Below are 19,582 nucleotides of genomic sequence, written 5' to 3'. Positions count from 1 at the left end.
CCGAGTGGCCGACCCGGCCGGGGCACCCGCGCTGCATGTTTGCAGCGGCTGGCCGGGTGAGCGCTGCTCCCTGCATGAGGCTTCACTGCTCGGGACGAGGGAGCTTGCTTCGTGCGGGTTCCGTGTTGTGCGTGAGCGCTGGCAGCCATGCGCCCATCGGGGCCGGTGGGCAGGGGTGAGAGAGCGGAGGTCGGGGGGGTGGGCAGCGGGAGGGGCCCAGGTGCGGGCTGGTCTGGAGGGCAGGTCGGCTGGCGTCCGCCTCCTGCACCCCACCCCCCACTCTGCACTTTCGAGGCGTCCCTTTCTGTCCGGCCGGGGCACCTCGGTGCGTCGTGGGGCCGTCCTGCGCTGGACGGCGGGAGGCCAGGTGCCGGGCGTGAACGGTGTGCCCGTTGGCAGCTCACCTTCGGCCGGGGCAAGGAGTACCTGAAGCACATCATGGAGGTGCACAAGGAGAAGGGTTATGGCTGTAGCATCTGCAACCGGCGCTTCGCCCTGAAGGCCACCTACCACGCGCACATGGTCATCCACCGCGAGAACCTGCCAGATCCCAATGTGCAGAAGTGAGGAGGTCCCCCGGGGCTGGGGGCTCCGGGGTCGGGCCTGATGCCACGGGGGGTGCGTTCCCTGTGGGGAGGCAGGCGCTCTGACGGCTGAGTCCATCTCCTCAGGGAGCCCTGCGGCCGGGTCTAGAGGGAAGCACACTCCCCTTGTTCGTGCTGTCAGTCATCGGTCCCGTCTCCCTCACCCTCCTGGCCTCACAGCACACGGGTCGGCCACATCACAGAATAACAGTGGGATTCTCGGTCTGCCTGCAGAACCACCAGAAAGCCCTTTTCCCCACCGCAGTTAGGCTCCAGGGGTGCCAGCCCTGCATCTGCTGTAGCCCGCAGTCGGTGCTGGGTTCAAGAGCAGTGAGGGGGCCGTCCCCGGTAGAGGCTGGAGGAGCGGCTCAGGCTGCCTGACACAGGGCCACTGGGTAGCCCCGACAGTGAAGTGTACTGTCTCAGTTCCGGAGGCCGGGGCCCCTAGGTCGAGGGGTCGGCGGGGCTGGTTCCTTCTGGAGGGAGCAGCTGTTCTGGGCCTCCCTTCTGGGTGGGTAGACACTGCCTTCCCCGTGTCCTCACATGGTCTTCCACCTGTGCACGTCCGTGTCCTAATTTCTCCTCCTCATAAGGACACCCGTCGTACTACCCTACCCACCCGACGACCTCGTGTCTCTCCTAACGACCTCTGTAAAGACCCTGTTTCCAAATGCGGTCAGAGCGTCAGGACTGTGGCCTGTGGACTTAGAGGGGCACAGTTCAGCCCTATTGGAAGTCAAAACTCTCGTGTGTCCACCTAGCCTCTCTCTTGCCTCCGCTTTGAGGAGGAAAGGCTTGGGGTGCACGTACCCTGTTGCGGCCAGGCCTGCCTGAGGCTCCCGTCCGCTCGCAGGTACATCCACCCGTGCGAGATCTGCGGCCGCATCTTCAACAGCATCGGGAACTTGGAGCGGCACAAGCTCATCCACACAGGTAGCACCCTGCCACGGGGACCGGGATGGGACCGGGGTGTCCCCATGCTCCCTGCAGTCTTCGGCAGTCACACGCACCTCCTCCATGCCTTTCTCTGGCTTCTCTCGTCCTTGGGCCCTTGCCACTGCTTCCGTCCCCAGCACGGCCCCCTGCCCCATGGCCCTGGGTCCTGGGGATCTTCCCACTGCCGAGAAGCCGGCAGTAAGCTCCCATGGAGGCCAAGGGCGCACCGGCTGCAGCGTGCTGTGCACCTGCCACCACGCTTCTCCATCACTGCTCTTGTGCTGGGACCGCCGACGTGGACCTGCGGGTTGACATTCTGATGCACTTGTTGTTCAGGTGTGAAGAGCCACGCCTGCGAGCAGTGTGGGAAATCCTTCGCCCGGAAGGACATGCTGAAGGAGCACATGCGCGTGCACGACAACATCCGGGAGTACCTGTGTGCCGAGTGCGGGAAAGGTACGGGGGCGCAGGGCCGGGTGGGCACACAGCGGATGCAGGAAAGGTACGGGCTTCGCGGCCCAGTGGGCACAGGGCCAGGCAGGCACGGGAAAGGTACAGGGCCACAGAGCCAGGCGGGCATGGGGTGGGGCGGGCACAGGCAAGGTATGGGGGTGCGCGGCCCGTTGGGCACGGGGCTGGGTGGCACGGGCCGGGGAGGCGCGGGCTATCACCTGCAGGCACAAAGCCGGACGGGCGCAGGGCTGGGTGGGCGCAGGAAAGGTATGGGGGCACCGGGTTGCGCGGGCGTGGGGCGGGCGCGGGAAAGGTATGGGGGCACAGGGCTGTGTGGGCATGGGGCGGGCGCGGGAAAGGTATGGGGGCACAGGGTTGCGCGGGCGTGGTGCGGGCGCGGGAAAGGTATGGGGGCCCAGGGCTGGGTGGGCGTGGGGCGGGCGCAGGAAAGGTATGGGGGCAGAGGGTTGCGCGGGCGTGGGGCGGGCGCAGGAAAGGTATGGGGGCACAGGGCTGTGTGGGCGTGGGGCGGGCGCGGGAAAGGTATGGGGGCACAGGGCTGTGTGGGCGTGGGGCGGGCGCAGGAAAGGTATGGGGGCACAGGGCTGTGCGGGCGTGGTGCGGGCGCGGGAAAGGTATGGGGGCACAGGGTTGCGCGGGCATGGTGCGGGCGCGGGAAAGGTATGGGGGCAGGGTTGTGCGGGCGTGGGGCGGGCGCGGGAAAGCTATGGGGGTACAGGGCTGGGTGGGCGTGAGGCGGGCGCGGGAAAGGTATGGGGGCAGAGGGTTGTGCGGGCGTGGGGCGGGCGCGGGAAAGCTGTGGGGGCACAGGGCTGGGTGGGCGTGGGGCGGGCGCGGGAAAGGTATGGGGGCACGTGGCCCGTTGGGCACGGGGCTGGGCAGGCATGGGGCCGTGCGAATGCGGGAAAGGTACGGGGGCGCCGGGCCAGACGGGCATGGTCTGTCACCTGTGGGCACAGCGGACACATGGGAGCTGGGGAGCGCCTGCCAGGCCGGGGGGAGCCCAGACTTGACTCACTTGTGTCACAGAGAAACAAGATGCAAGGGCAGCATTTAAATGAGAGGTTAGGGAGAAAATAGGGTGGTCTGCAAGGCAGAGGACATGATGAGTTCAAGGCACAAGTAAATCGTTTTTAAAATGGGGAAGCAGCCCAGCCAAGGGTTGTCTGCAGCACCAAATAATTCTAAGAACTGCTGTGTGTTCTGCGCACATAATGCAGAATCCCCGGCTCTTACTGCCTGCTGACTGGAACCAGGTACACATTAAACAGCGATTTATTGCGACCAGGGATGACTGTGGCCTTCATGGTAATCGGGTGAAATTAGTTGAATAATAATAAACTTCTTAACAAAATATCTCACATCCGTAAGTAAAATGAGGAAAAAAAATCATCTCAGTGGTAAATTTTTAACCCATTTCTGTTTAAACAAAACGAAACTGTGTAGAAGAGGGGGAGCACAGAGCTTCTCAGGCTGTCACCAGCACCGTCTATGGCGAGGGCAGCAGGACCGTCCCCGTGCAGACACGGGGCACATCAGGGCTGTCAGCTTTGCGGTTAGATCTTTTTAAAAATTGTATATTTTTGTCAAGTCTTTCTTTTTCCTTTACTTGGTTTTTTAAATTAAACAAAAAAAGAGTGAAGAGAACACCAGTGTCTCATCGTGCCACTCATTGGATAACCCGTTAGCACGTGTAAAATAAGATGACATGTAAAAGCCTGGAAGAGTGACCCACAGGGAAAGCAAAACATGACCCTTTCCCCTCCCCCGCCCTCGACCCTCGTCTGTCTCCCCAGAGGTGACAGTTTCTTGTCCGTCCCCCAGAGTCTCTTTGTGCAAGGACAATGTGCAGACTTCTTCACTGGAAAAGTAATGCAGGCGCCTAACCAAAAACAAATCTTTTTTTCTCGCGGTAACGCAAGGTGGCACGCAAGGTAAAGTTGTCGTTTCCGCCTCAGACCTGTTACACTCTTCAAAAGAACCACTAGTCACCATTCTGTAGGAACATTCTAGAGGTTTCTGTGCTTGTCTTAGTGATGCCCTGGCTCTCCCAGCCCCTTCCCCACTTGTAGGAGGGAATGGTGTTGAGCAGCACAGAGATGGGGAGGGTCAGAGGTAGACCTGGTAGGGATGACCCCCCCCAGGGGCGTCAGACAGAAGCCATACCTGGGTTCCCTGGCAGGGCAGGGGCAGCTGCCCAGGGTGGGCACTGAAGTCAGAACCACGTCTTACAATGTTGTGTACCTGGTCATATTAGAAGTGTGTTTAATATTTAGCTTCGTGATTTTTTCCATGAATTCTGAATTGTTTCATAAATGCTGGTGTTAGTACTTGGGCTAACACGTTATTTCATACACACTAAATTATTGGTGTAGTCATTTTGCTTTCAGATTATAGTCATTACCACGTACAAGCAAATGCTTGTGTTTATCTGGGTTTTTTTTTTTTCCCCCGCACTTTGCTTTTTATTTACTTGGAAATTCATCGTAGAGAGTTTGCACGTCAGAATAGGTAAAATTGCCTTAATTTAGCTCTCAAAACCATGATAGGGTTCTATCTTGCAGATTCTTGTAACCAGACCCTTTTACTTCTATATCGAGGGTTTTTTTTGCGTGTGGTCTTTTCATTACAAGCAATGTTGCAGGAAACCCTCTCGCGTACTGTTACTTCACATTTTTTCCTAGACGTCCTAGGCCTGACTGGGATTTACTCAGGGGCGAAACTGCTCGGAGTGACGTGAGTCCCAGCCCGAGCAGCAGTTTCGGTGAGGAACAGGATGGGGCAGGATACCCAGGAAAATACCTTGTTCGGAATCAGTCGGCCTGCCGTGAAGTACCTGGGACAGGCCCTGGGGAGGCAGTGTGTGGCCTGCATGAGGAAAGCCTCTGTGCATTTAAAGATGTAAAGAGGGCCGGCCCCGGTCCAGGCTTGGGAATTCTACCCATTAAAAAAACTAGCTGCTGGTCCAGAGTAAGTTGTAAATGTGATGCAGAGTGAATCCAAGTCCCAACAGAGAGAGGCTTAAAATTTCCACCGTGTGGCAGTCATATGTATTTTACAGCTGTTCGCAGATCTTTCTTTAAAATGGAAAGAGAAGCATAGTTTGTCACCAACACAGGCTGCGATGGGGGGGGCCCAGAATGGGGAGGTGAACTTTGTTGCGTCTTTCCTTCTGTGTATTCTCTTTTTATGACCATGCATCATTTTGTGACACAGAATCCATTTTTTAGATGCCTGTGGGAGAGAGGTGCGGGTGTGGAACAAGACAACAGGGACTGGTTCCCTTCCATGCATCTCCTCCGCTATGGTCCCACCGGGGCCAGAGCCAAGATGCCACTGTGCCCGGCACAGCCTGGGGGCCGCCGGTGCTGGTGAAGGGAAGAAGGCAGGCCGACTCGTGGACTTCGGGTGGGAGTGCGCATTGGTACAGTTGGGGTGGGCTGTTGGCACTGTTAGCTGCAGTTAGAAATGCAGCTTATTTCTGGTACAAAGATCTGTTTGCAGCTTAAACATAATGTAGCCCTGTTTGTGACAGAGAACAGCATGAAACACTGAGGACTCTTTCCGTTGGCCTCAGGGCCCTTGCACTGGCTCTTCCCTCCACCAGGAATGCTGTTTTCCCAAGTAGCTCTCGGCCCCTCCCACACTCCTTCTGGATGCGTCCTCTGAGGGGACCCCCGTCCACCCCACAGGATGAGCCAGCTTCTGGGCCACTTCCAGTCCTTCCATTCCTGTCCCTGCTTTATGCTGCTTTCTCCATCCCTTGCCACGTGGCGCTTGGCCTTTGTTTGGCCCCCTCCCTGTGTAGCTTGGTGCACAGCCCAGCCTCTGGCACCGGGAGCAGACGGGTCCCGTGGCAGGCACTGGCGTGGCAGGTGTCTGTTAATGGACAGACACCAGCTGGGAGTGGTACTTCGTGCTGAGAGCAGCCTGGTGGTAGGTTTGTACCAGCCGGGCCAGAGGTTGAGGCGAGTATCAAATGGCAGCACAGACAGAGGGGACTGCACTGGGGAGGGGCCATTCTGCGTGACCGAACACGCTCAGCAGTGTCCCAGCGTGCCCATATGACCTGGCAGGGCTGCTGAGCGCTATCCTTGGGGCTAACCTCTGGTCACTGGTAGGTTTTTCACTGAGTGTGGGGGAATTTTTTGATCGAAAAGTTAAAAATAATTTTTTAAGGGGAAAACACTCTTCTGAAGTCAGCGCTGGGCCCACCCATGCCTTTCCATCCTGTAGTCTTGGAAGCCTTTTCTGGTGGATGGTCACTTCAGAGACTTCTCCTTCTGCTGGCTCAGGCAGGGCTGTTCTCATGGCTTCTCACAGCATAGCCAGGCCCAGGATTTCATGCAGCCCTGGGGTTCACGCAGGCCTAGTTCAGCCAGGCCTGGGGTTCATCATGCAGCCCTGGGGTTCATGGAGGCCTAGTTCAGCCAGGCCTGGGGTTCATGCAGGCCCAGTTCAGCCAGGCCTGGGGTTCATGCAAGCTTAGTTCAGCCAGGTCTGGGTTCCTGCAGGCTTGGGGTTGAGCCAGGCCCGGGTTCATGCAGGCCTGGGGATCAAGTAGGCCTGTTTCAACCAGGCCCAGCGTTCCTGCAGGCCCGGTTCAGCCAGGCCTGGGGTTCATGCAGGCTCAGGCTTCCTACAGGCCTAGTTCAGCCAGACCTGGGGTTCATGCAGGCTCAGGGCTCCTGCAGGCCTGAGTTCGGCCAGGTCTGGGTTTAGTAGGGGCCAGAGCTGGCTGAGACCCTCTTCCACATTCACCAGGATGAGGAGTTTTCCAGGTAACCTGGTGGGGACTCTGTTCAGCACTACAGTTCTTTGGCTGTTGTTACCGAGGGCAGTACTAGCCGTGGTCTGTGTCTGCCCCACTCTGGAGCCCCTCCAGGAGGTCACTTTCTGTGTGGTTCTGAGTTAGCTGTCCACTGTCTCTTGGCTGGTTCAGTTTGTGGCCTGCAGGATGGGACGCATTCTGCTTTGTGTGTGTGAGCCACTGCCCACTTGCTCTGCAGTGCCCCTTGCCCACCCTGCAACCCCGTTAGCCCTTCCCACACAGCATTGCCCACCTAGTGGACATCCTGTACCGCTACCCCTCCCCCGCTGACCCCTGCCCCGTACCAGGACCCCCCACTGCTGACCGCTGCCCCGTATGGGGACCCCTGCCGCTGACTCACACTCTGTACAGGGACCCCCCCCCTCCTGCTCCGCTGACCCCTGCCCTGTACTGGGACCCCCACCGCTGACTCACACTCTGTACTGGGACCCCCCCCCACCGCTGACCCCCGCCCTGTACCGGGACCCCTTTCACTGACCCCTGCCCTGTACCAGGGTCGTCCCTTCTCCACTGGCCCAAGTTAGTGAGGTTGTAGTTTATCTCACGTCCTTTAGCAAAGGTACGTTTCCTTAAAGGCGGATTGGAGGTCCACGCCTGCGCCACGCAGCACCCAGCATCCGGAGGACTTACTCCTCATCTCAGTGTGCACGCCGTCTGGAGCCCCAGCAGCTCAGGCAGGCTGGCCCCCTCTCAGCAGATGACTCGGCTGTGTCACAGTGGTCACATCTGCCCCTCGATCCGAGCACTGACCCTCAGGTCTGGGCAGGCCCCTGACAAGGTGAGCTGTCTAGACATGGACAGTAAACCCCTAAGGGCCTCTGAGGGCATAAGTGCCCATCTTGCCACTGGTGGAGGGGGCTCTCTAGGAGATTCACCCCCACGCCCTGACCCCCGTTCTCTTGTTCTGCACCCACCAAGACCTGTGCCTGCCCGAGCGTCCAGGTCACGGCCCCTGTGGGGGGTTGAGGCACCGGTTGGGGGGCATGTGGGTACTGTGGGGGAGTGTCCTGGCCCAGGGTGGGGGATCAGGCACTGTTGCAGGTCTGGGTCGTGGGCACTTTGGGGGTATTAAGGTGTAGGCACTGTGAGGGGTCCTAGGTGCAGGCACTGTGGAGGGTCCAGAATGCAGGCACTGTGAGGGGTCCTGGATGCAGGTACTGTGGTGGGTTTCCTTGGGTACAGGCACCATGGGGGTCCTGGATGCAGGTATTGTGGGCGTATTGGGGTGCAGGCACTGTGGAGGGTCCTGGATGCAGGCACTTTGAAGGGTCCTGGGTGCAGGTGCCATTGGGGTATTGGGGTGCAGGCACTTAAGAGGGTCCTGGATGCAGGACCTGTTGGGGTACGGGTACCGTGGAGTATTGGGGTACAGACACCATGGAGGTGTGTGGGGTGCTGGCACTGTGGGGTATTGGGGTGTGGGCACTCTGGGGGTGTGCAGGGCACGGGCACCGGGGGGGTGTGCGGGGCGGGGGCACCGCGGGGGTGTGCGAGGCGAAGGCACCGCGGGGGTGTGCGGGGTGTGGCACATGTGGCACAGGGCGGCGGGCTGGCTCACGTGCGTCATCGGCAGGCATGAAGACCAAGCACGCGCTGCGTCACCACATGAAGCTACACAAGGGCATCAAAGAGTACGAGTGCAAGGAGTGCCACCGCAAGTTCGCGCAGAAGGTCAACATGCTCAAGCACTACAAGCGGCACACGGGTGAGTCCGTGGCACAGGAAGCCGGCAAATAGGAGGGGAGAGAGAGCTGCCTGTGGCTTCCCGCTTCCTGTCGCTTGGTTCTCGGGAGCTGCCTCTGTCAGAGACTGTCCCCTCCCTGCGAGCACCCATCCCCGTGTCGCCGCCCACGCACGCAGGAGCCCAGGTCCCCGCTCGGCTTGCCACTGAGGCGTTTGCTGAGCTCCCCCAGGTCTGCGGGGTCCGTGCCTTGCACCCAGCCATGTGCCCGAGCGTGTGCCCACGAACTGATCACCGAGGGGCCAGCTGTCCATCACGGCTTTGTCTGGGGTGGGAGACGCTGGAACGTCTTACGTGTCTGTGTGTCCATGAAAAACAACAGTGCACCCGCTAAAAGTGGTGATGTGTATTAATTTACATAGAGGTTTGTGATGCAGCAGGGAAAAAACAGCCTCTATAGCAACAACTATGAGCTCTTTTCGCATAAAAGACGTGCGTGTGGATAAACGTGTGAGAGCGAGAACCAGGGGACGCGGGAACTGAGGGAAGGTTACCCCCGCTGACCGGCTCTGTCTGTGTGGAACTTCTTTCCCGTGGTTCCCCGCGTCCCCTCCCGTAACTGGGTTTTGAGAGCCGCACCATCTGGTCCAGCTTCCCTGCGCACCCACCTCCCTCACTGACCCCCCCCCACGCCCTCCGCGTGCCGGCGCCCCATCACTGGGCAACCACGGGTGTCCTCTTCCTGGGGAAGCTCTTCCGAGACTCAGGCCGCCTTTTCTGGGAAGCATCCTCACTCCCGGGGCCTGGGTCCTGAGCCACCTCCCGTCCCACTCTGCACTCCACAGCCACACAGGCCGCGGGGGTGTGGTCACCTCTGTCCCTGCCTGTCCCTCCGCAAGCCACGGTGAGCCCAGGGCCCCGTGCACATGGGGCTCCACACACGCTCCCAGGACCGAGCGCCGTGGGCCTCCGAAGTCACTGTCCTCGTTTCCATTTCTGGGGAAACCCTTGTTTACGAGGCATGCTGAGGATCCTCTTCTTGTCTGTAAGGGGGTGGTGGGGGTCCCACCTGCTGGCTCCATGCGTGCTTGCCAGGCCGTAGGCGAGTGGAATGACCCGCCCCCCCAGACCCGAGAGACAGGTGAGCTCTCGGGTCTGGGGCGAAACCAGTAGAGCCCTGGGCAGCTGCAGAAATGCAGGTGCCGAGCAACACTGAGCACATCGGTTCTGCCCGTGCGGAGTGGACGGAGGGCCCGGGGCCCGTGGCCTCGCCAGTCCCACCGAGGGAGGCGCTCGCCAAGCCGCCCGATGCTCCGGTTGAGTGTGGGAGCCAACGCTTGCTCTCTGGGGTCCCCTGGCCAGTCCCTTCCCCGTGGCCTCTGCACACACGGAGACCCTCGGCCGGGGGAGCCCCTGAGGTTAGCGCACCCTCTCCTGCAGGGATTAAAGATTTCATGTGTGAGCTGTGCGGGAAGACCTTCAGCGAGAGGAACACGATGGAGACCCACAAGCTCATCCACACAGGTAAGTGGGGCGGCGGGTGAGGCGCTTGGCCCCTCTCCGCAGTCCCTGGCGCGGCACCGTGCGTGTGCAGGGGTGGGACAGCTGTCCATCTGCTCCACAGTGCAGGCTTTTTCAGGGCATTTGGTCTGTCCTGCCTCCACGGGTGGCCCCTTGCCCCTTAAAAATCAGCCCACCAGGACTTTCAAACGTCCACTCCCGAATTTCCAAATGCTGGAGCAGCGTCAGGCTCTGTGAGGGAGAAGGCCGCCATCCTGCTCATCTCGGCCTGTGCCGCTTGCCCCCAACCCCGCCTGACCGGGCAGACGACCCTCGCAGTGCGGCCCGAGGGTGAAGCTCGCGCTCGCCTGTCCCGGGGGCCATGGGGTGGCCCTGCTCGTGACCGGTGCTTGTCTCTTCCTCCCCGTGTGTGCGGGAAGTGGGCAAGCAGTGGACGTGCTCCGTGTGCGACAAGAAGTACGTCACCGAGTACATGCTGCAGAAGCACGTGCAGCTCACCCATGACAAGGTGGAAGCGCAGAGCTGTCAGCTGTGCGGGACCAAGGTGTCCACCAGGGCCTCCATGAGCAGACACATACGGCGCAAGCACCCGGAGGTGAGCCTGGGACGGGCACACACGTCCCCTCCCTGCCCCGCGCCCCGCCGCTCAGAGACCCTACCGCACTGGCTCGTGGACGCCCCTCTGCAGAGCCAGGATTCCTAGAGGCAGGGCCCGGGCCATACCTTCCCCTGCCCCTGGGAGGCGCCGAGCAAATGACTAAATGAGTGAATGAATGAATGAATGAGTGGGGAGCCTCAAACATATTTTTTTGGAATTTTGGAATTACAGCAAAACAGAAGCACAACCCTGGTCCCCTCCCTCCGTCCTTCCCATTGGGGTGGCTTACCCGGGGCACAGAACGGGGGCCTCCCAGTGCCGTGGGGGCCGAAGCTGGTCTGAGCCCCAGGGGGAGCAGTTGCCCAGAGGCAGGCCGACCCTACCCGCCTGGGCGTGTGTTCCAGAGGAAGGTCCAGGGCATTAAATAATTCACGTACTTTAAAGAGAGACAAAGTGAAAAACACAAGTAGAAAAACACGTGGGTCCGTAGCTGTCAGATCGCTTTGGGGGCAGAAATCATGGACGAAAGCATCCATCGGTCTGCCTGGCAGAGCCGTACCCCAGTCGGGACGCTGTAGGCCCGGTGGGTGAGCAGAGGAAGCCTGGACGCAGGTGTTCGGCCTTCCTATCGGCAGCTGATCTAAGCTGCCAGGAGGAAGGGTGACAGCTGTTTGAGGGGGAGACTCGAGGAACAGAGCTTGCACAAACGTGCAGAGGAAACATACAAGGTTAAAACCCAAAAAAAGCCTTCAACCTCTCTGAGGCCCGGAAACGCGAGTGCCAACCGAGGATGCCATCCTTCGTCTGTTGGATCGGACTGACAGTGCTGGCTGGCTGGGGGCTGTGCCCTGGTCACTGACGTCCTCCTGGGGGCAGCACGGCCGTGTTGGACCCCGCCCTGCAGCAGGAGCAGTGTGGCTACGGTGTAGCAGTGTGCTTGGGGTTCGAGATACACGTGTGAGTGGCCGTGGTAGCGTGTCCTACACGCTGTACGTGCGTATGCGATCCTCCATGCTGTGGAGTAAGTGGTCGCGCAGGGGAACAGAAGACAGCGTCGTGCGGTGTCCGGTGTTGAAATTACCAGCACCGAGCCTCCAGCCAAGCCTCCCACTCTGTCGGCCAGCTGCGACAACCGGGTCTCAGGGCCCAGGGCAGGCGCTGCAGGCCCCCACGTGGTGAGTCTGCAGTTTGTGCGAGTTCTCTGTTGCTGTTTGAGTTTCGGTAGTTACCGGTATTCACAATGAGCGTGTAAGCCAGTCCCTGCAGCCCGGACGTGTGATACACATGGCTGGGTGCAGACAGGGGCCTCAGCCAGCGCGGAGGTGCTCAGTGAGCACGTCTGTCCGGCGAGTCCTTTCAGCAGGGTCGGAGAGCATTCCCTAACGGGTTGATCACTCTGCAAGGTTAGCTTCCTGTGCCTGCTTCTCAAGTGGGGGCGGCATTCACCACGAGCCCCCTGAGCACGCCCACACCGGGCAGAACAAGCCTGCTGGGAGGGGAGGGCTCGCGGACGAAGGGCAGAGGACACGCGGCCGTGGCTCTTCTCCACTCTTGTTTCTCCAGGCTCCGGCCTCTTTTGCTGGGGCCGTTCCTTCGGATCCTTTCACCCTCGTGTCATTCTGTGTTGTTCAGACACACACATGTGAAGCCGCCACTGGTGGTGAGCCCTGGGGCGCCAGGCGTACAGGATGCATCTTGCCCTCCCGGACTTGACAGTCTAGGGTGGGAGACAGGGGAGAAGGAGGTAGATGAGAGCTGAGAGTAGTTACAAGGAACACATCACATGTCACGGAGGTGACCCCAGGCAGCTGAGAAGGTGGCGGTGGGGACGGGGAGGGATCCCCGGGCGGGCTGCGCTGCGGGTGCTCACGAGGCCTGGCTGTGTGAGTGTGCGTGTGGCAGGGATAGAGGTGCTGGTGCTGGTTGTATTTGTGGTGGTGACGGTAGTGGCACTGATGATCATGGCTGTGCGGCTAGGGTCGTCGATGCTTGTCACGGTGACGATGCAGGTGGTGCTGGTGGTTATGGTTGTCGTGGTGATGATGGAGGTGGAAATGAGGTGCTGGTGACAGTGGGTGAGATCACATCAGTGGTACCCAGCCACTTTCACTCCGCGTCCTTTGTGAGCATCACAGCGTAGGTCCTGAGCTGAACCGGGTCGGGAACCCTCTCAGGGCACCATGAGAAATAACGAGAGTCGGTTGCCGGTGCGGCATCCTGGGCTCATCACCTGTACTCACCCATAGGTCCTGGCCGTGAGGATTGATGACCTGGACCACCTCCCAGAGACCACCACCATCGACGCCTCCTCCATTGGCATCGTCCAGGTATGCACCGAGCAGGCCCATGGCCTGGGGCAGGGAGGCTCGAACAGGTGTTGTACGGAGCTGGAAGCAGAATTCCCTCTTGTTCAGGGACCTCAGGCTTTCCTATTAAGGCCTTCAACTGACTGGATGAGACCCACCCACGATATGGAGGGTGATCTGCTTTGCTCAGAGTCCACTGATACAGTGTTAATCTCATCTAAAAAAATACCTTCACAGCATCTTTGCTGGACAGCCAACCATGTGGGCACCCTAGCCCAGCCATGTTAACACGTAAAATTAAGTATCACAGGTGGTTTCCATAAAAGCTCAGCGTAACTAGATTGTTTTAACTAAAATAACTTTATTAGATGAACTTAGTTTTTAAAAAACTTTTAAACCAATGCCTTCATAAAAATGGTGGTTTATTGTAAAGGGACTATGTCATGCTCTCGATTACTGTAAAATCACAGTCACACCTCTGTATTTGGAACGGTGCTTTGAGCACTGTGCTCAGGTGCTGGGTTGTAGTGAGTGAGCACGAGAAGGCCTGTCCCCTCCTCTCTCCAGTGCCCCAGACGCCCACGGCCCACCTCCTGCCCCTACGAGGGCAGTCCCATGATGGCCTCGCACGGGCAGGCTTCCTCGGGGTCTGTCTGCTGCTGGGTGCGATCTCACCCTGTGGGATCGCACAAGAGGCCCAGAGGCGTGGTTGGTGACCAGGATGGCCTCTGACACCCAGCCCAGGCGTGGCATCGGCCTGGTTCTGGAAATGTGGTCACACTGCAGCGTGACCAGTATACCCTGGACAGTCAGAGAAGTGTGCAGGGCACCTGTCTGGGGTTGCGATTTGGCCGGGCACGGTAGTCGTCCCCAAAGGAGATGATGTAATGTTCTTGTAGTCAAACCCGTTCTGATCCAAGGCCTTTTCTCTCGTAAAGTTGCTTCAGCCTGGGGACAAAAGCACAGGCATGAATGGATTTTCAGCCTCAGGCTGAGCTCACGAGAGCTGAAATGGGCATCAAAACTGTATCTTTAGAGATGCTCACATTCCAGCACAAAATGTGGCTTTTAAAAATACGACTTATAGGTAATTTCCTTCACTTTTTGAAAGAAAGTGAATCCAACAGGAACATGCCCCATCTCTGGAAGCACATGTGAGCAGACGTGCCGTGGTCACTCTGATTCCTTGGGGCCGTGTCCAGGGACCGTGCTGGGACCTCTGTGGCCACAGTGGGGACACAGCCCAGTGACCCGGACGTTGCCAAAACTTGTGTTCCTGCAGCCTGAACTGAGTCTGAAGCAGGAAGATCTGGCCGAGGGGAAGCACATGAAAGCTGCCAGGAGGGCCCATAAGAGGAAGCAGAAGCCGGAGGTGGAGGCAGCGGAAGCCCCGGGGCCGGAGGAGGCCACCTTCAGCGAGTATTCGGAGAAGGAGCCCGTGCTGTCAGGCGTGGGGGACGAAACTGACTCCGCGGTGCAGAGCATCCAGCAGGTGGTTCCCTTCTTGCGGGGCCGGGGCATCCGTGGGAGCAGCTGTGGGGGTGGGGGGACCCCACCTGTACCCCTGTGGACATGCTGAGGCTGGCCGGGGCCCCGCGGTGGCAGGCACTACACGGGGCACTTCTCCCATAGGCCAGAGTCAGCGCGACTTCCCAGCTCAGACCTAGAGGTCACACTTGTCACTGTGAATCGCGGCTTGATCGTGGCGCCTGTGCAGGACAGCCGCCCCCGCCCGCATGGGAACCGGGTGGTTTCTGGGGTTATAAGTGGCCCACGTGTGTCCCCTTAGTGTGGGAGTGGGGCCGCTGCATACGCCCGGTGAGGTCACACACGAGGTCCCGGGAGTCGGCAGAAGCAGAGATGCACGTGGGCAGCCAGTTCTGCTGCTTTTAACGGAAGCCTCCGATTCGCTCTCTTTGGTTTTGAGGCTCACGATTCTCTCACCGACGTGTGTCTATACTTGGTTTTGGGCGCTAATCATAACCGTAGACATTCTTGCATTTATTTGGCGTTGTTTCCTCTCCGTGGAGAAGGTGCTGCTTCTCCTGGATTTTCTCACTCCTGGTGCCGTGGATGTGGGGGTTGCTCTTTGTAGTTTGATCGTTGGGGTTTTCGTTCGCCAGCGACAAGGTGGGGAGAGGAGCGACCGGAAAACTCAGAGCGCACCTTCTTCTGTCTTTCTTATTGTTAACTTTCCTCTGTTTTTTTTTCCTGGCCCGTGAGTTTATATTTTGTTTTTCGGTTCAGCGAGTGGCTCTGTGGTCCCGTTTGTATCTTACTGCTCTTCTTCACTAGAATTATTTTTCTGGGACAAAACTAACTTGGTTTAATCCTTCACCGAAAGACGTTATCTCTTCCTTCGGGCAAGGCAGGGGGCCAGGCGTGGGGTTCCTGCAGCGGAAGGCTCTGCGGTTGGCTGTTCTGCAGACTATTAATGGTCCTGCATTGTGTGTGACCCTTGCAGGTGGTAGTGACCCTGGGTGACCCAAATGTGACCACTCCATCGAGCTCAGTGGGCCTGACCAACATCACCGTGACCCCTATCACCACCGCCGCTGGGACTCAGTTTACCAATCTCAGCCGGTGGCTGTTGGGCACCTAACCACCCCGGAGCGCAGCTGCAGCTGGACAACTATCCTGACCGTGACCTTTGACACCGTCAGCGGCTCCGCCATGTTGCACAACCGCCAGAACGACATCCAGATCCACCCCAGCCCGAAGCCTCAAACCCGCAGTCCGTGGCCCACTTCATCAATCTGACCACGCTGGTCAACTCTATCACGCCCCTGGGGAACCAGCTCGGCGACCAGCACCCACTACATGGCGTGCGGTGCCGCAGACGGAGTCCTGCCGCCCCCCCCGCCGCAGGCGCCCCCCCCGCCGCAGGTGCCCCCGCCGCAGGTGCAGGCCGAGCCCCAGCAGCAGATGTACAGCTACTGAGTCACGCGACACAGAACTCAGAGACGAGACCGACGCAACGGGTGTTCTTTTTTATTTTTGAGATTCGTTTGCTGGATACCAAACCGAGAAAAAAAAAAATCATTATGGCAATGTGAGGTTGACTTAGCTTTGCAGAACTCTGTCCAGATCCCCTGCCCGGCATCACAGTCTGTCGGTGTGCCTCGAGTGACCCCCGGCAGGTGGCCGCATGTGCCAGCCACGCAGCCGTGCCCAGCAGACTCACTCTGGGGGACACGGGCTCTGGGGAAGTGGGGCAAGCGGGAACGGGCGAGTGATATGTCATGTCAGGAGGAACACAGTGGCTCGCCTGCCTCCTTCAGGGTGTAGTTACTGCAAGGGGGGATGCAGTGAGGATCCCCATGGGGCAGTGCGCCGCGAGGAAACTGATTTCTCGCTTCTGGGTGTTTTTGGTGAATGAGCAGTTAGACGTTAAAGTGACGTTTATTTTCTTTGAAATTTGAGTTGAGTCAAATTTGTTATACAACTTTGGGCCGAAGATGTGTGAGTGTGGCTGCGGACGACCCTCTGGGCGCATTCGGTTCCGGGCGAGGGGTCTCTGAGGTCGCTGACTCGGGCCTCAGAGGCGTCTTTGTAACATAACATGGATCGATTTTTTGTATCTTTTTTTTTTTTTTTTACTTTATTTCAAGCCTGTGTTATGTATTCAAGACTGTGGTGGCCATGTTGTTTTTGATTTTTAACATGCTGAAGTCGTTTGCACTGTAGGAATGTTGGTCCGCGTGCAGCTCTGCGCGGCTTCTTGAGCACAAGGGACACAGCACCGTGTGTGACAAGTCCCTTCCGGCGGCTCCTGCAGAGCTGCTCGGGATCCTCTGCCAGCCAAATATATTTATTACGGCTGAGGCTCAGCCAAACCCACCGAAGAACAGGGAAGAAATTCATGTTTTCTTTCTGTCTCAACTGAATTCCAAAGGTTGACATGTTTTAAGACCAGTGTTCTAGAAAAATGTTGAACGAGCTTGGCTCTTCACAGCAGGAAAATAGAGGTTTTTCTGAAGTACAGACGTACTGCTGTTTCCTGCCAGGCAGCAATGAAAGCAGAAAAGCTTAGTTCACGAGGAGAAGCGTGAACAGCCTTTGTGGACAAATGTGCCGAGTAACAGCCACGTCTCCGTCCCTGGGACACGCGCTTTCACGCACGTGGGCACCTGTCAGAGGCGCTGGGCCAGGCTCACGCCCTCCTGCTGCTCAGCCAGGGACACGGGCTCAGTGTTTACCCTCCTGATACCTTGTAACGCTGTCCACAATGACATCATGACATTTGCCTTATTCTGGCCTTGCTCACTCTTTGTCGGGCATCCTATATTCCTTGGGAGATCCACGTGGAAGAAACAACAACAAGGAGTCAAGAAGTGGATACATAGGCCGGAGGAATCTTGTGTTGCCGGTGAGGCTAAGGATGATTTGTTCTGCAAAATGCAAGTTTCCCAGCACTTCACTTTATTCCAAGTAGCAAGATTCTGAGGCTAGGGCTAGAATTTGTTTCGTGCAATGCATGCCTTCAGAACTACGGAGATGCTCAAACATGCGGTACGTAAGAGGGTCTCCAGACACAGCTCAGTCACACTTCTGTCTCCTACCTGGCGGTTGAATTCATAGTGGGAGATTATTTGACTTTTTAATTTATGATAATTATTTTTATGTTATTTATGTATATAATTAACTGCTTTATACACAATAGTTTCATCAAATGAACTTGGGCTAGGAGTGATATATTTTCTAAAATATTGTCTTCATTCTCCAAATATAAATGGTCTGGGTACCCACGGGATCATCAAGAGCACCAAGGTTCCTAACATATTTTTTTAAAAAATCACTGACAGTTTTTTTTTTTTTTTTTGCTCTTAAAGCATAGAAAGGGTGAATGACCAAGTAAAAGTACAAACACGATTAACCCTCTGTTAGCCTTTATCTCTTACTCCTCGTCCCCATGTAATAAAGGCCTTTTAAATCACAGTTTTATTTTTTTAAAGACATTGTTTTCGTGCCTGGAGTAAGGATGCATCAGATGTTTTTAAAGCACCTCGTGTAGGCTGTGTGGCCCTGGTGCCCGCGCACTGTTCCTTCACACACACCAGTGGAACGATCCTTCGTGTAACCATCAGTTAGAACTCTGAATAAAAATTGGATTCACTCCTGAGTTTTCTGTAGACACACTTGGTCTTAATAGGGCCACTATGGGAGGCAAAAATAGGTCCCTGTCATCTTAAAACCATTGCTATGAATTTGCATACGAGGGACAGGGGAGCAAAAAAAAAAAAAAAAAGTGCCACTCGGCCAAGAGAGTCCCCGACTGTAGATTGCTCTGCGCATACATCCCTGTTTACTGATGGGAAGTGTTTAAATTTTCGACCGATCCCAGATGGACAGTTATGTTCATAGGAACGGCCACCAAGCTCTGTGAGTCCATGTTAAGGTTATTCTAAGAAATCTCGGGAACTTACTCATGACCTGTGGATTTGTAAAGTTGTATAGTTCCGTGTCACTTTCACGGTGTGAATCTCGCGGAGCTGGATCCCAGGCCACAGTGGCAAGGACGGGACTGGGTCTCCGGAGCGGCGCTCGTGGGGGACACGTGACCTGTGCCGGGCGCCACCTCACCGTGCCCGACAGGAGCCCACCTTGGAGAATTCCGGGTGTGGGGGGCAGAGTCACGGACCTTACGCATTCTTTCCGGCCACAGCGTCCAAAGGCGTAGAGCTCGGGGCTTCTCAGCCCAAGACCTCATCGTCGGTGACGTCCCGTGGGATTTTGAAAGGCATTGTGACTTTTGACAAGTTGAGTGTGTTTCGTGTCCCATCAGTTTGTATAATGACAAATAAAAGGTGCAGTGACCTGTGTTTTCACTTGCTGGCCGTCTGCCCAAACTGCCCGTCCCGTGTCGTCAACACACTGGGCGTCATTTGAGGACGGTTGTGGCTCCCCCTGCCAGTTGTGTCGTGATTGCTGCCCAGCCTGGAACCCCTACAGTCTTCGGGGCATTTGAAATGTTCCCGGACATACTGAGGTCTCAGAAGTTTCCACAGGGGTTAAAAAAAGGCAATGAAGAGGGTGCATGTGGTCATTTTTTGCAAAGCTTAGATCAGGGGAGAATGGACAGGGAAAGTTGGAGCAGCCAGAGAGGGAGAACCAAAAAGCAGGGCGTTTCTTCAGCCAGCGGCCCTGGAATGATCCCTTACATTATCAGACAAACATTTAATTATATGTTCCGATTTGTTAGGAGCGGTCATTGTAAAGTTATGAAACGCCCCGGTGCCATCGTCCGCTGTTTGGGATTTTGAGCTACGAGAGCCTGTCTTAGATCCATTAATCGTATTTTCGGGAGCTTCCGGGGGGCAGCTCTCATCTGCCCTCCGGCCCAGGAGGAGCCCCTTGCTGTGTGTGCCAGACCCTGTGGCTGTCTGTGCAGCCTTTCAGAACACTTCAAAGGAAGGAGGGGGATTGCTACTCAGACACCTGGGACTTCTCTGAAGTACGGATACCGAGAAGCGATTTGCTCCGCTAACTGCCGCATGGTGGACCAAAACTAACAACAGCAATCTGTGAAGTCTTTCCACGCACACGGAAAACAAACCTCCCGTACGACGGGGAGACCTGAGTGCACCAACATTCAGGGGCCCTGGTTCTGGAACGATGTGGGGAACGAGCTTGTGTGAGGGTGTGGCAGGT

The 19,582-nt window shown here is 57.3% G+C and overlaps 1 protein-coding gene across 1 annotated transcript in view; it reads left to right on the top strand.

Moving 5' to 3' along the window:
• PRDM15 (PR/SET domain 15) overlaps positions 1 to 18,746 on the top strand; it is a 62,551-nt gene extending 43,805 nt beyond the window's left edge. The window contains 13 exon segments of the mRNA XM_027583887.2: positions 400 to 563; positions 1,438 to 1,517; positions 1,857 to 1,976; positions 8,399 to 8,530; positions 9,947 to 10,030; positions 10,447 to 10,622; positions 12,872 to 12,952; positions 14,214 to 14,423; positions 15,396 to 15,504; positions 15,507 to 15,641; positions 15,644 to 15,745; positions 15,748 to 15,771; positions 15,774 to 18,746. Of these exon segments, the coding sequence (XP_027439688.2) occupies positions 400 to 563; positions 1,438 to 1,517; positions 1,857 to 1,976; positions 8,399 to 8,530; positions 9,947 to 10,030; positions 10,447 to 10,622; positions 12,872 to 12,952; positions 14,214 to 14,423; positions 15,396 to 15,504; positions 15,507 to 15,641; positions 15,644 to 15,745; positions 15,748 to 15,771; positions 15,774 to 15,871 (1,515 nt within the window). The 3' untranslated portion in view covers positions 15,872 to 18,746.
• The last annotated feature ends 836 nt before the right edge of the window (positions 18,747 to 19,582 follow it).

This window comes from Zalophus californianus, chromosome 1 (genome assembly GCF_009762305.2).
Source record: "Zalophus californianus isolate mZalCal1 chromosome 1, mZalCal1.pri.v2, whole genome shotgun sequence".
NCBI classification, from domain to species: domain Eukaryota; kingdom Metazoa; phylum Chordata; class Mammalia; order Carnivora; family Otariidae; genus Zalophus; species Zalophus californianus.
Note: the sequence above shows the minus strand (reverse complement) of the source record. Positions and strands in the feature narration are given on the sequence as shown.